The sequence below is a fragment of the Ranitomeya imitator genome, chromosome 9 (assembly GCF_032444005.1).
Source record: "Ranitomeya imitator isolate aRanImi1 chromosome 9, aRanImi1.pri, whole genome shotgun sequence".
In the NCBI taxonomy this organism is placed as follows: domain Eukaryota; kingdom Metazoa; phylum Chordata; class Amphibia; order Anura; family Dendrobatidae; genus Ranitomeya; species Ranitomeya imitator.
The window spans coordinates 52,239,192-52,253,896 of NC_091290.1; the positions used below are offsets into that span (position 1 = coordinate 52,239,192).

General features: G+C 41.2%; 1 protein-coding gene across 1 annotated transcript in view; it reads right to left on the bottom strand.

Moving 5' to 3' along the window:
* Positions 1-14,705, bottom strand: part of IGF2 (insulin like growth factor 2) — a 40,607-nt gene that overhangs the window by 12,572 nt on the left and 13,330 nt on the right. Inside the window, exon 2 of the mRNA XM_069738576.1 lies at positions 122-284. Coding sequence (XP_069594677.1) covers positions 122-284 — 163 coding nt within the window. The remainder of the gene's footprint in view (positions 1-121; positions 285-14,705) is intronic.

The window sequence follows — 14,705 nt, forward strand, 5'->3', positions numbered from 1 at the left end:
GCTCTTCTTATATGGTTCTTCGCTATGCATTGAGTGGCACCCCTGAGTATATTTGTTGCTTTGAGTATTATTGGTTTTTTTGCCCAGTTGTGGTGCTCCCTGGCCCATATCTTTCACTTACCAAAGTAGAAGCCCCGATCTCCGCAAACAAACTGCAGCGTGTCCACCAACTCTCCACCGCAGAGCGTCTCGGCGCGGCTGAAGGCTCCCGATGATTCTGCTGTGTATGCTATGAAGGTGTAGAGGATGAATAGGGTATGCCGGGTGATTGGTATCCTTGGCAGCTAAACAAATGATGAAACAGGAGACGTTAGCGTCTGCAGATAAATCAGGTACTAAGCAAATAACACTTCCCAATAAGTCATTACAGTATCATTTGCTTTTATAAAGAAGGACAGAAAGTCAACTGTGCCATAACCTTCAATTTCAAGAGTCGGATCCTGATGCCACATCAATCCCTACCCAATACTGATTGCTACGGGTTGTCCGATTTCAGGTATCAGCAACCATAAAGTGGCACACCAACAAAATAATGATCACAGCTGTTACTCACCCTCCCCAGGACCAACGATGCCTCACTGATGCTGATAAGAGGAGTCAGTGAGGCATCGCTGATGTCACTTCTACAGTTCGCACCACCACTGCTGAGTATGACTGCCTAGTGCAGTTGAAACGCGTCGACTGCACTATATTTTCTTTTGAAAAAGAAAAGGAAAATCCAGTCCTGTTGAGCCGGACTCCAATTTTTTCTATATACCATTTTGGCACTAATAAAAATATTCAATTAACTAATAGTCCCATAACCAAAACACTATATATACGTCATGTTTGAAAAAAAAGTACAAAAAAAAAACACATCAAAATTTACTTTGATAGAGTTGAGCTGCTATACCAGATACCACAATTTTTTTAAATTTATTTAATTTACTCACTTATATAGCGCCAATAATTCCAAAGTGCTTTACAGACATTATCATCGCTGTCCCCATTGGGGCTCACAATCTACATTCCCTATCAGTATGTCTTTGGAATGTGGGAAGAAACCGGAGAACCCGGCGGAAACCAGCACAAACACAGGATGAACATACAAACTCTGTGCAGATGGTGTCCTTGGTGGGATTTCAACCCAGGACCCCAGCGCTGCAAAGAAGTGATGCCGAACACTGAGGTATCATGCTGCCCAAATGTGCTGAGCTAACGTGGCAGCTTTCTGCCTATGCACAGTGTACACAGAAAACTGCCAATCAGTGATGTGGGCGGGGTTATACAGAGTTCAGCATTCAGAGAACTGCTAGATCTGCAACAGATTAAATTGGGATTTCCTCAAAATTATAGCAAGCAGCCCAATAAGTGATACATCGCTGGAGTCAGGGTTTCTGCTCCTATATCATGCCGGGGTAGCAAAAACTATCAGTGACAGTTTCCTTATTAAAATCAACTTCAAACTCAGTCATCAGTACCATAGATGGCCCAATAAAACATGATTATGTATTTCCATACTGTATATACTTCCTATAAAGTCTACCTTAGATAGTCCTTGTGCACAAGGTATTAACAAAAGAGCTGGTTCAAGGTGACGGCCTTTCCTCCAGCATACAAATATGGCACCGGGAGATGATGACTTCACTGGAAACAATATGGCTGAACCCCTGGCTTCGTATTGTACAAGCAGTTATTTTTTTTATTCCAGTAATTTGCTAATTGTCATCTATAAAGTTTAACAGTCATAAGTCATCAGCAATCCGGTCCGTGCGGAAACAGGAAACATCGCGGCTAAGTGCCGTCTCCTGTGTATAAGTTCCATTCTTCCTTGAATTATTGCATTGGCTTCATAAAGTGATCTGCAAACCTTTGCGCCCAGTTGCACGTAGGGATAAATTTAGCTCCGTCCATTTTACAATTCTATTAATACCCGCGGACAATGCGAATCTCCCCAAGTGCTTGAGCAAACATTTACATTGTAGTCAGGCCGTAAATCTAGAGACGTCAACCTGCCAGTAGCTATTGTGATTCATTTCCATTCCCGTGTAACCTTCTGGAAGTCTTGTAAAGGGCCAAACGCATGATCACAGAAATACAGTTGTCCTCAAGATGTGGCTTCTACAGCCAAAGTATAAATGTATCTATAAATTACGCCTTATATAGGAACTGTTCGGCGCTGGTCTATGCGCGGTGATTACTGGGCCTCTGGATATAAAGAGAAAATGATACATAGGAATATACATGTGAAAAAAATTATGCCTTTGGGCAAAATAAAACAAACACAATTTATTGTTCTGTAATCACTAATATTTGCCCCATGGCGTTTACACTTCTCACATGTAAGTGGCATCACCGTCAGGTCGACAGCTGTGCTCCAAATTTACAGATCCTAATAAGAGGAATACATTCTCTCTGTCCACCAGCGTCTCCATTGATACATGTAGATTTAAGATTAGTGATGAGCGAGTGTGCTCGTTACTCGAGATTTCCGAGCATGCCTGGGTGTTCTCCAAGTATTTTGGGCATGCTCGGAGATTATGTTTGAGTCCCCGCAGCTGCATGATTTGCGGCTGCTAGACAGCCTGAATACATGTGAGGATTGCCTGTTTGTTAGGGAATCCACACATGTATTCATGCTGTCAAGCAGCAGCAAATCATGCAGCTGCAAGAACTCAAACATAATCTACGAACACACCCAAGATTCTCGGAGAACACCCAAGCATGCTCGCATAAGGAGCACACTCGCTCATCACTATTTAAGATCTCCGCTCAATAAACCACACTCAGAACCAACGGCAGACTTAGAGCAGCCCACCTTAAAATTCGGCAAAATCCAAGTTGGCTACAGCCAAAGCAGAATGGCCCTATTTTGACCCCAAAACATGGCAAACATTGCCAGTCATGTAAACTGCTGGTGGGCACAAATAAAAGAGGGCCCCTGTGGCAAAATTGTATATGTACCCCTCTTTGTGTCATTGACAAAAGTTTCATATTGTGTTGGGGGGCCCCATTTGCCTCTTGGGGTTGAACCAATGGAATATCCACCCATGCTTTAGGTTACAGTCGGGCGTATGTAAAAATTACAGTGCTGCATAAGCAAAATGGATACTGTGATCCAAAATTCTATTTATAAATTTTAGAAAAACCAAATTGTTTCACCAAATTAAGCTATCCTTGATTAATCACAAATTATTTTGCATAACAGAAAACATCATTGGGTAGGCTTTGAGGAAATATGCAGAATGGTCTCCTCACGCACTAAATAGTGAAACTTAATAGAGTGCTGTAAGGTTTCTACATTGTTAGGAGTTCAAATTAAAGAGTATGTGCCATTGGAAAATTAGCTATTGTTTAAGTCAGGTTTTGCACTTATTTTTTTCTATGGCAATGTTTTTTTTCCATATCTGCATTAAAAATAAAAATTAGAACCTGTGCAATACTCACATTAGCCACTGGGGCTTTTTTAAACTCTATCTTCTTGTTGTTTCAAGAAACAACATATGTACATAGACAAAATGACCAAAGAGGGACAGAATGTTTTGCAGTGAAGAATTAAATGAGAGTTAGGCATAAAAGTCTGGTAGGTGCACATTGTTGACCCCTCTTTATGGATTCAATATTCTGGCTGCCTCTTTGATGAATTCTGAAGAAAGCTGAACAAGCAGTGCCCCTATATTTCATTCTGTAGGCCTGCATTTTTGTTGGTCTATTTTTCAATCACTTCCACTGAAATTATTATTTTTTACCCTGTTTTAGAACCATCTGCTGAAAAGTGATGGAGTTATAGTAATGGATGGTGGGAAATTTTACCCTATATGTAAGTAATGTGAAAAATCTGTAAATATGCACATCAAAAATCAAAGGGCGCTGTCCTGGAATTTATGTGACTATTCCAGGATTTTTAGGCATGGCAGGCCGGTGACTCTTCACTAACATTGCACTTATATGTTAATTTGTAGTACACTGTAGCATCTGATATTTGTTTTTCCTGCCATTGTAGTGCCAGCAAATAAAACCTAATTGCTAAATAGTTGCAAAAAATTTGTAACATTGTTCCCATGGATGCAATGTTTGATATAAAACTATTTTTTTGTACTTCTAAGTCTAAAAAATTGTGTTGAACACCGGAACAGGGACAGTTAAGAATTTAGCATAATTGATTAAAAGGGTTGTTTAGTTGAGAAAATCTATTAAGGATTTCCAGGTTTATAGGTAAATCGGAGCCAAATAAGAGACTGGCTACAAAGAAATGTTTTGCTCAAGACCAGCCAACATGATGGAAATTACCGTATATGGACATCCACATTGGTTCCAATGAGAACGATGTCATTCTTTATTTTAACTATAGGGGGTGCTGTAGGGAAATTGAGCACTTGTTGCATGGTTTCTGCATTGATCACAGCAGATCGCTGGGAGTCCCCAGTAATAGCATTGCCTGTGATCACTTGCATTGGGAAACTAGCAATTGTCAGAAGCAGAAACCCCCATTAAAGTTAAGCTCTGTAATTGTTGGAATTATTTTACAAGCTGAATTGATCATCTGTTTATGGAAGCCTGGATTCTATTAAGGGCAATATTATCACATCTGTGAATTGGGCATTAAAACTCCTATTCCCTCGGCTGCAGTTAAACCCCCCCCCCCCACTAAATGTTCTTTACTTACCATCCCTGGGTCCAGCGCTGAGTCTACGTTACTGCTCCCAGTGCCTATTGTTGTCTGCAGCACTCACGTAACATCAACAGTGGTGCAGCCAACCACTGAGCTCTGATCTTAGTTATGGCGGCCGCACTGTGACGGCAGCATTGCAGGCAATAACAGACACAGGAAGCAGCAGTGAAGAATTAGCGATGGACCCGGGGAGGGTGAGTAGAGCAGAGTTTTATTTTCTAAAAACAAACTGTAGCTGAGGAAGAGGGGTTCTCTGAAAATCGAATATCCCATTAAATAAGAATTAAGGGCATCCCAGAAGAGGTTTCTTCGGAGTGATGATAAAGAATAAAAAACATGGCATACTGTAAAGAAGCTTGGAAAAAATGTGTCATTTTAGGTGGCCCAGTCATCAGGTCGTGACCAAGGTGCAGCAAAAATCCACACTATTAACCGGAGTACCTCTGTGGTTAGTACTGTTGCCTTACATCATTGGTTCATGGATATGAATCTGACCAAGGTAATGGAGTTTGCAAGTTTGGGGTTTCGTTCTGCTTTTAAATACCATAATATTTATGTCCATTAGTTGGCTTAATAGAAAACCGACTCCAGCGTGTCGCAAAGAAATGACATTGGCATTGGTTGAATTTGATGTTCCTCTATAGAGCATTGCAAAATATATTAGCCCAATCCGTCCTGGATGCAGCAGCCATGATCACATTTCTGTCCAGCTCCTTCACCGATGCCTCTACCCTGTGCCAGTCATTGCACTGGTTGCCCATTCGCTAGAGAATACAACATAAACTCGTATTTCTCACCCTCAAAGCTCTCCACAGTGAGCACCACCCTACATCTCCTTGCTCATCTCTATCTATCACCCTGCACGTGCTCTCATTCTACAAGTGATCTAACACTAACATCTTCCATAATCAGAACCTGCCACTCCCGTATCCAAGTCTTCTCTCATGCTGCGCCAGTTTTCTGGCATACATGACCCCAGACGATCCAATTAGTGACTAGCCCAACATTATTAAGGGTGCTTTAAAAACACACCTTTTTTGGGCAAGCCTATCACCTCGATATCTGGTTCCTCTAATGGCCGGATCATGCAGCCTTATCTGAAAATCCTTATTTCTTATAATGATGGTTGGACCATACACAAGAATTACTCTTTACCCATTTGTCCCCTCCACCTCCTTGTAGATTGTAAGCTTGCGAGGATGATCCTCGGAACTATTGAACTGTTACTTTGTACTGTCTAAGCATGTCCGTGCTTAATTGTAAAGTGCTGTGGAACTTGTTGACGCTTTATACCATAATTATAATTATTATTTTGTAGGTAATGAAAATAGAAAAGCATAACTTGACCATTCTGAAATCTGTTTTATACGTGTCTCTGTGTTGCAAAGTCACAGAGTGCCTGCAGTTTGTCACTGTACAGCACCAGCTACTGATTTTAAACATATAAAGTATATCACAAACTATACAACAGAACTACAAAACAATCTAAAATAAATACATATCCCTCTATAATAGCAGAGATAAAAACAATGCTTTGTGTAAAAGTGCTGAAATGTGCGTAGGCAGCCTAGAGATGTTTTTCACAAGACGACATCTGCTAGTATGCACTCTTATATATTGAGTGTGCACCTTTAAGCACTTAGGAGCATTATTCAGTTCTCAGTAAAAAGTGAGTGACTGCAGGATTAAATAAACAGAACCAGGTCCCACCAGGATAGGGGGCCTGAAATTACTTCCTTACATCAATATCCTTGATGCAAAATAAAAATCTGTAGAGGATTCTGAAATAATGTATGTGACCCTGGAAAAAATGTAAATAAACTCATTTAAAATATTGCTCAAGCTAAGTAAACGACCTACAGGACTTCTGAAGTACATATTTGCAAAGGACATAGTCAAACATTGCAGTCATGTATATAAGACCAAACATAGATTTCGCAAATGTTATGTGGATCGAAATGTCTTCAATAATGTGACCTTATTTTTTCTTTTTTTTTTCCTTTATCTTTGAACATATCGAAGAACTTCGTTCATCATCTGAACATAGGAAAAAAACATCTCCTATTTTTCTAGAACTCGTTCACCGAATGTTCCGAGGAAAGACTCAGTGACATGTCCAATTTTGATCCAAGTGTCAGATCAAAATTGGCAATGCAAGTCTATGAGGCCGTGGAAAACACTGGACCGCTCTCGGATGACACCGGAGTGAGGTCCAATCACGGACTGACAGAACGGAGTAGGTTGACAAACTTTTTTTTTCTCCGTGTCCAAGAAAAACGGATTCCACTCTGATCAAACTCTGCTCAAACTCTCGTTTTTTCTCGGATGGACAGAAAAAGGTTAGGTGACCCTGCTCTCACTGATGAACTAAAAGGCAGAATTACAGCCTTTAGGAGGATGACCCTTAAAGAAGGGCACCACAAAGTCACAAATGTGGTGACCTTCTCCCCTCTAATGATCCATTTGTCATAACTCAGGAACTCAAACCAGCATTCTGCTTAGTGGCCTAGATGACTACCCAATGGTGAGAGGGACTTCTACATATAGGTATATAGAGCTCTTGACCAGTTTTGGAGGGGACAATTAGACGTACTAAATAATTGGATCTAAAAATGCCAGTGACATCTATTTATACTTGCTAGAGGAGAACGCTAGTTGAACATACACAGAAAGAATAAAAGTAGGATGAATTACGACCCTAAATCCAGTCTTGCATGACCATATTCATGGATTCACTGTTTTTCCACAGGAGTTGAACCTTACTATAATGAATTTCCATGCTTTTTGTAATCAAGTGGTGGTCACTTGATAAATGTAGTTGGCCAACCGTCTAGTGGTCTTCTACCAAACCCATAATCCAATTTATGCTCATGGAATATCCTCTTGATGATCATAGAAAGTGTGTCCAATGAGATTAGAACTTGGCAAAATTATAGGGTGGGCACTAATTACACAAGCAAATAAGCTTGAAAACTATTTTAGGGAAATATTAGCTTTTAAACAGCAGACTTAGTAGATGCTTTTATGGCACCAGCATAGGTGGGTCAGGTAGGTGGTCCTCTCTGACAGGTCTAGTCAGTCTTCCTATTAACCATGAAAAGCCATGGATAATTAAAGTCACAAATCTGCTAAGTTCAAATAGGGTTACGTTTCAGTCCTGCTCTAACCTCTGTGTCTCTTCTGTTTGAGGAGCCAGGAATTCACTTTTAGCACTAGTTTGCAAGAACAAACAAAAGTAGCTTTAAGAGGTCTCCACTACCACCTTTGAATCATAGGTGTTTCTGATAATTACGACAATCAAATTCTGTCAAATGTGAAAGGGTTCGGAGTCAGTTTCCGCATCAATGTTGTTGTTTCTGCAAATTCCATATCTGGTAGGTTTTAAATTATATTAAAGAAAAGCAAAATAAATATCCAGATTGGGAACCCAGTGGAATTTTAGCCTCTGAAATGATAGGAATTTTAGGTCAGGGGAACTGCGAACAATTAGCCTTAACCCAGAGTTCTGCCATCCCTGGGTGCATGAATGAATGTCTGTGAGGCTGAGCTCAGTGATTTATTATTTTATGTGTTATTTCTACACTTTATTAGGTATGGCTTCACAACAAATGAATAGAGATTGTATTTATGCATCTATACAAACACAGGCTAAAGAGCGTGTTGGGTGATCAAGAGCATAAAAGAGGCATTTGACCCATTAAGTCATCTTGTTGAAACTCATGTGAACCCAGAAGACTATACAATAGGTCAGTTCATGGATCCTTTAGTCATAAATACGTAGATCAATGACAGAATGGTTCCTTAATTACAAGATTTCACTAGCCCATGACTACATGAGGAAGCTGGAGACCACTGTCTTTATTATGAGTAGCACTAAGAAGTTCTTCAAATGCTTCTATTTGACACATGATGAAAAGATCTCAATTTCAAGACACACAAACTTGCAATTGCCACCTAGACTAGGTAGCTACCCCATAAGTCAATGTCTGATCTTCTGCAAAAGAGCACATTTGCATACTATTCTACCACTCTACTCTACCATTCTACTATTCTACCGGGCAGCATGGTGGCGCAGTGGTTAGCACAGCAGCATTGCAGCGCTGGAGTTCTGGGTTCAAACCCCACCAAGGGCAACATCTGCAAAGAGTTTGTATGTTCTCCCCGTGTTTGCGTGGGTTTCCTCCAGGTACTCCGGATTCCTCCCACATTCCAAAGACATACTGATAGGGAATTTAGATTGTGAGCCCCATCGGGGACAGCGATGACAATGTGTGCAAACTGTAAAGCGCTGTGGAATATGTTAGCGCTATATAAAAATAAAGATTATTATTATTATTACCATGGTACATTACATGTAAAACATAATAATGGTATCTTTTTTCAGAACTAGTTTTTTTTTGGTACTGGATACACTAAGTAGATCACTTATGAAAAATTCTTGCCATTGGGTATAGAGTGTCCGGAAGAAAGGTGTGGCTATGAAACTTTTCTGGTTTGGTCAAACTCTTTGACCTCCTCTTCCATCATGTGATAGTCTATATCAGGGGTCCCCAACCTATGGCTCGAGAGCCACAGGTGGCTTGCAGGCCCATAGAATAATAGAATGTTAGAGTTGGAAGGGTTCTCAAGGGTCATGGTGTCCAACCCCTACTCAATGAAGAGAATAATGTATGGTTCGTGGTTATCTGCAAGCTTGGTGCATTAGCACCAGGATTAGAAAACAGCTTTGAAGATGAGGTCTCTAGGATCCAGATGGTGCACAGAAGGACAGATCTGGATGCTCATATACTGGGTGGGTGGATATAAATATGGTAAACTAGAGATATGATGATACTGTCCATTAGAGAAGGGAGTATGTTTGGAGTAAGAATACTAAATGGTGGTAAATGGGCACTCCCATATAAGTGTCCTGCCTAGATGGGAAGAGACACACGATCACAATGTGTTCTTTGTAGGGAAGCTTTGGCTGTCTTTATACCAGGGTATCAGTGTCACTAGTGTGGAGGAGAAGAAGTGCAGAATGTGGCTCTCAATGATCTCTCAGAGCTGAATGTGGCTGTCACTTTAAGAAATGACAGGGACCACTGGTTTACATGGAATAAGACTGAATATCTAGGCCAATAGAAGTCGTTGACAGTTCTCTTCTGACCACAGTTATTAAGGTACCTATCATGCTCAAATTAATTTTGCTTGAGCTAAAGGGGTTGTCCATTTAAAACCAAATTGTTTTGATGTGTTCATATAAATTACTTATTAATAATTAACTTCTAGAATTGTTTTAACAACTCTCCAACAATGTCCCAGGTTTCCAGTTGGTCCCAGTTCTGAACAATTCCACTTGACATAGGAGAAAATTTCCTGTGTCTGTAGGTCATCGGTAAAATGTGTGTTGGGGGATGGCCATCTGGTTAGTTTTAGAAAGTAAGGCAGCTCCCCTATTCTGTCACATCTAATGCACAGATGGAGAAGAGCCTAGCCTCGCTAGTGAAATGAGCCATCAGCCAGGTCTCTTCATGTTCAGCACAGACTGAACGTTAACTCAGGAAACTCCTGTGTCAAACACAAATCCTTAGTGGGGCTTCTGAGATTCGGGACGGACAATGAAACCAAGACGACAGTGGAATAAGTATATTAATAAGTGATATGTATGTCATTAAAATGTCTAAGCATATTGGAGCGCACTGGCTGCAGTACTGGACTAGGATGACCATGTATGACACATTGGCCCATGGCTAGCTTTCACCGCCACGAATGGTAATGTTTGGGAAAGCTGTTGGATGTGGTGATAAATTGCACATGACATCAACATGGAAGATCAGCCATGTTAAGGAGGATGTAACACTTCATTTTATTTTTATTTTTGCATTCTGTCATCATCTTCAGAAGTTATAACCCTCCTCATCTGCTGCATGTCCTGGACCATCCGGCAATGACTTCCATTGCTTCGCCTTTGCTTAATAAGCATGTAAAAGGGTTCTAAATCATATTGATGCCGGCTTTGGCTTGTTTATATAAAATGACGTAAGGAGGTTGGCTGAAATGCGAGCGTGTGCATAAAAAACTTTTTGAAAGCAGCTTAACGTAATTAGCGTCCTTAACCCGTTAGTGGAACACAGACTAATAAGCTTTTGATATTTATATCACAAAGCAGCATTGTATCCAATTATTATGCAGGGAGGAAAGGATAGCGATCTAGCAATTCTACAGGTAATTTACTACACTGTTCTGATATAGAAGAAAAAAATGGACCATCATCAATCATAACAGTTAAAGGGGTTGTCCAGTCTGAAGCTACAAGTCTGCAGTTACTTTATGTGACTGCAGACTTGTAAATCCTCACATCGCATGCTCTGCTCGCTCTTTTGAGATTCTCCTGTTTCAGTGGCGGGAACAGTTATGCAACCGTAGGTATCCAATTTCCATACTTCCGGCAACATTTCGACTAGACTTTGTCTGACCTAAGGCAATACACTTGCATTGAGGAAGGCCATGTCCATCTAGTCAGCATTTGACTGCGCATATGCAAATCACATACTTGGGGGTCAAGCGCCCAACACTCCCGGCATCGGTTCTGTAGAATCTGTACAGCCCCCAGTGCACTCAATGTGAGGATTCACAAGTCTGCAGTCACATAGAGTGACTGCAGACTAGTACCCCAAGGCCGGACAACCACTTTAAAGCTTATACCTACCTTCATAATCAGACCTTAACTATACCAGACAGTCTACTGGGGTATCGGGAGATACATCAGTGCTGAACCCTTGAGGGATAGCTCCTTTCAATGGCAGAAGCAGCAAAAGAGAGCCCCAGTAGAAGAACACTACATAGAATGACTGTGGAGTTATGAGGACTCTGCGCACTGTGAGGATCCTCCGGTAGTGGCTCTGGGAGCGGACAGTCATGTGGCTGCAAATATGTGATATGCATATTCCTGGTCTCATTCCAACTAGATGGGCTCTAGTCGCTATTCAAGTGTATTCAGTGAGGCCGTAAACAGTCTAGTCAGAATGTGGCCGGGAAAATGCATATCGCACACGGGTGGTCACATCACCGCCCAGCACAAGAAAAACCTTACAGTGTGCAGTGTGCGCGACGTGAGGGTTCACAGGTCTGCAGTAACATAGAGGGACTGCAGACTTGTACCTCAAGCAGGAACATATATATATCTATATATCTATATCTATATCTATATCTATATATATATATATATATATATATATATATAAAACTATGCGATGCAATGCAGAATGTGCATACACTGCTAGGCTGCGGTGATAATTTGTATAGTAACATAGCTCCATCTAGTGTGATTACATCGGTGTGCAATTAGGAGGAAATGCCATTTTTTGTAAACCTCCTTTCTGTTTTATTTGCCCCCTGTTCTGTTCCATAACAGCAGCACCCAGAGTTACTCTCTACCCCCTAATTACTACTCCCCTCTCATATAACAGTAATCTCAGCCCTTAGTCCCCCCCGTTTGCACCAGAGTATAAATGAATGACAGGTCCGGCAAAATATGAGAGGGGCCAGGCAATGAACGGGTGTGAAGCTTGCTTCATTGCTTCACCGCACCTAGTTGAAGAGGAAGATGAAATCACAAGCCATCCACTAACACGGATATTAAGATTACTGTTCTGGGTCATTTACAGCTTAATGACAATTAGTGGAGAAGAAGAAGAAGGACAAAAACACACAAGTCATGCAGGGAATGATAGCAGGAGAAAAGTCATTGACGTCAAGAAATAATTATACAGCCCTGTGTACATGTGTTTCTCGCTCCATATATTTAATCGTATAATGCTATTGAAAATGTAATAAAAGGAGTATTCTGCATCAGGAGGAGGATGCACTGAGAAATGAATGTTTTCCTGGTTCCCAGCATTCCTGATCTATTTTTTTAGAAGCTCTCCTCTCTGGCTCATGTTGGAGACCCCATCGTGATGTCCATATATCTATGGCATAGGGACTATTCAATATCACACCCAGCCGGAGCAAGAGTAGTCCACCACAGTATATGTTCTACCAGTAGAAATCACTGTGTCATATTTACAGGGGTTTTCCCATCAAAAACCTCTGTGCATATGCGTTTTTGGAAGTCCTAAATGGGGCCTCACTCAGGACCACCTTCATAAGCTTCGCCCAGAAAAAAACAGCTGTTTCCAATAAGAAAGCGTTTGACCGAGACATATCAACCCCTTTAAATCTGTGTAAAGTTCCTCCCTTCCCATGCCGGGAACTGCACATATTGAAAAGAACCAGGAGGCAAAACAATAAATTACTGTCCTTTCTTGATGTCTAATTCCCATTTACATTGCTGACTTGATTTCACTATTGCAAAAGATCTTGGATCCGTAGAAGACAAAAGTGGAAGGTCGGAAACCCCAAATGTTGAAGGTCGGGAACCCCAAATTTCCTTTTTTTCATACAGGAAGGACAAGTTTAGACTTTACTAAATTTCCTTTAATAAAGAGCACAGAGTGACTAAGCTTTCCCTCTCTGTATATCACAAGATATGATTTTACAGAGTTAGCAAAAAATAAAAGTATAGTAAAGTAAGAACTAAAAAAAGAAAAACTATCATAAGACAGTGACAGTCGTGACCTCTGAGATAGAGGCACTGAGAAAGTTGTTGGCACTGATTAGATACCAGTTTTATACTCACTCTCAGCTCTTCCATCTATAATGTAAGTAACTTTGCACATTTTTGTTCATATATTTAGTTATAGTAAGGAAACTTTTTTTTAAGGAAAAAGTGATACAATGGGACATATATGAAAAATGTTGCATTTTTGGACACAGTCATGAAAGGCGCCAGATTTATCACAGTCTAAATGTTGTTTGATAAATGTGTTTTATCTTTAATCCCCCATAGACATAAGGAAAGAGTCATACAACTTTTACGAAGATCGCAATGAATTTCCCGAACTGGCTGGCGGCTTTGCCTATTCGAGCATGACAGGTGTAAGGAAATACGTGCTTTTACACTTGGCTGAGGAGAGCCACCGGACAGTCCAGGCATTGCGTTGCAATCCCCGTCCTTGTTATATGGCAATCTAACTCTTCCCTTAGACTAATGTCAGCCACATCCACCAGCATGGATTCAGTTGACAGTTTAAAGTATATGTGGGCACCAGCCGTATGATGGTCGGCCACAATGGAAATACAGACAATCCCCCCATAGACATTAAGAATGAGTCATATAACTTGGATGAGCATCGCAATGCACTGCTCGGACTGGCTGGCGGCTCTGCTTATTCGAGCGTGACATACACAAGAAAATACATGCTTTCTGCTTGGGTAAGGAGAGCCACTGGCCAGTTTGGACATTGAGTTGCGATCCCTGTCCAAGTTGTATAGCAGTCTGACTCTTCCCTTAGACTAATGGCAGCCAAACCCACCAGTATCGATGGATTTGGTTGACAGTTTAAAGTGTATGTGGGTACCAGCCGTATGATGGTCGGCCACAATGGAAATACAGACAATCCCCCCATAGACATTAGGAATGAGTCATATAACTTGGATGAGGATCGTACTGCATTGCTCGGACTGGCTGGCAGCTCTGCCTATTCGAGCGTGACATGCGCAAGAAAATACATGCTTTCTGCTTGGGTGAGGACAGCCACCGGCCAGTCCAGACATTGAGTTGCGATCCCCATCCAAGTTGTATAGCAGTCTGACTCTTTCCTTAGACTAATGGCAGCCAAACCCACCAGTATCGATGGATTCAGTTGACAGTTTAAAGTATATGTGGGCACCAGCCATATGATGGTTGGCCACAATGGAAATACAGACGTTGCTTTGGTCATTCTAACATATGTCATTATGGCAGGTGCCAGTTACTTGTATGAGACACTGTATGCCATAAAAGTAACTGTGGTTATGCATGGAACCAACCTCTGCAGGCACAGAGTGGTCATAGACTGCTTCTGCCGGTGATTCAGAGACTTCCGCTGATGTCACGTCGACAGGGCAACGGCTTCTCTCTCATCCTGCTCTGTTATCATGGCATGACTGCCAATGTCACGGTGATTGACAAACGGTTCCCCGCTGCCTA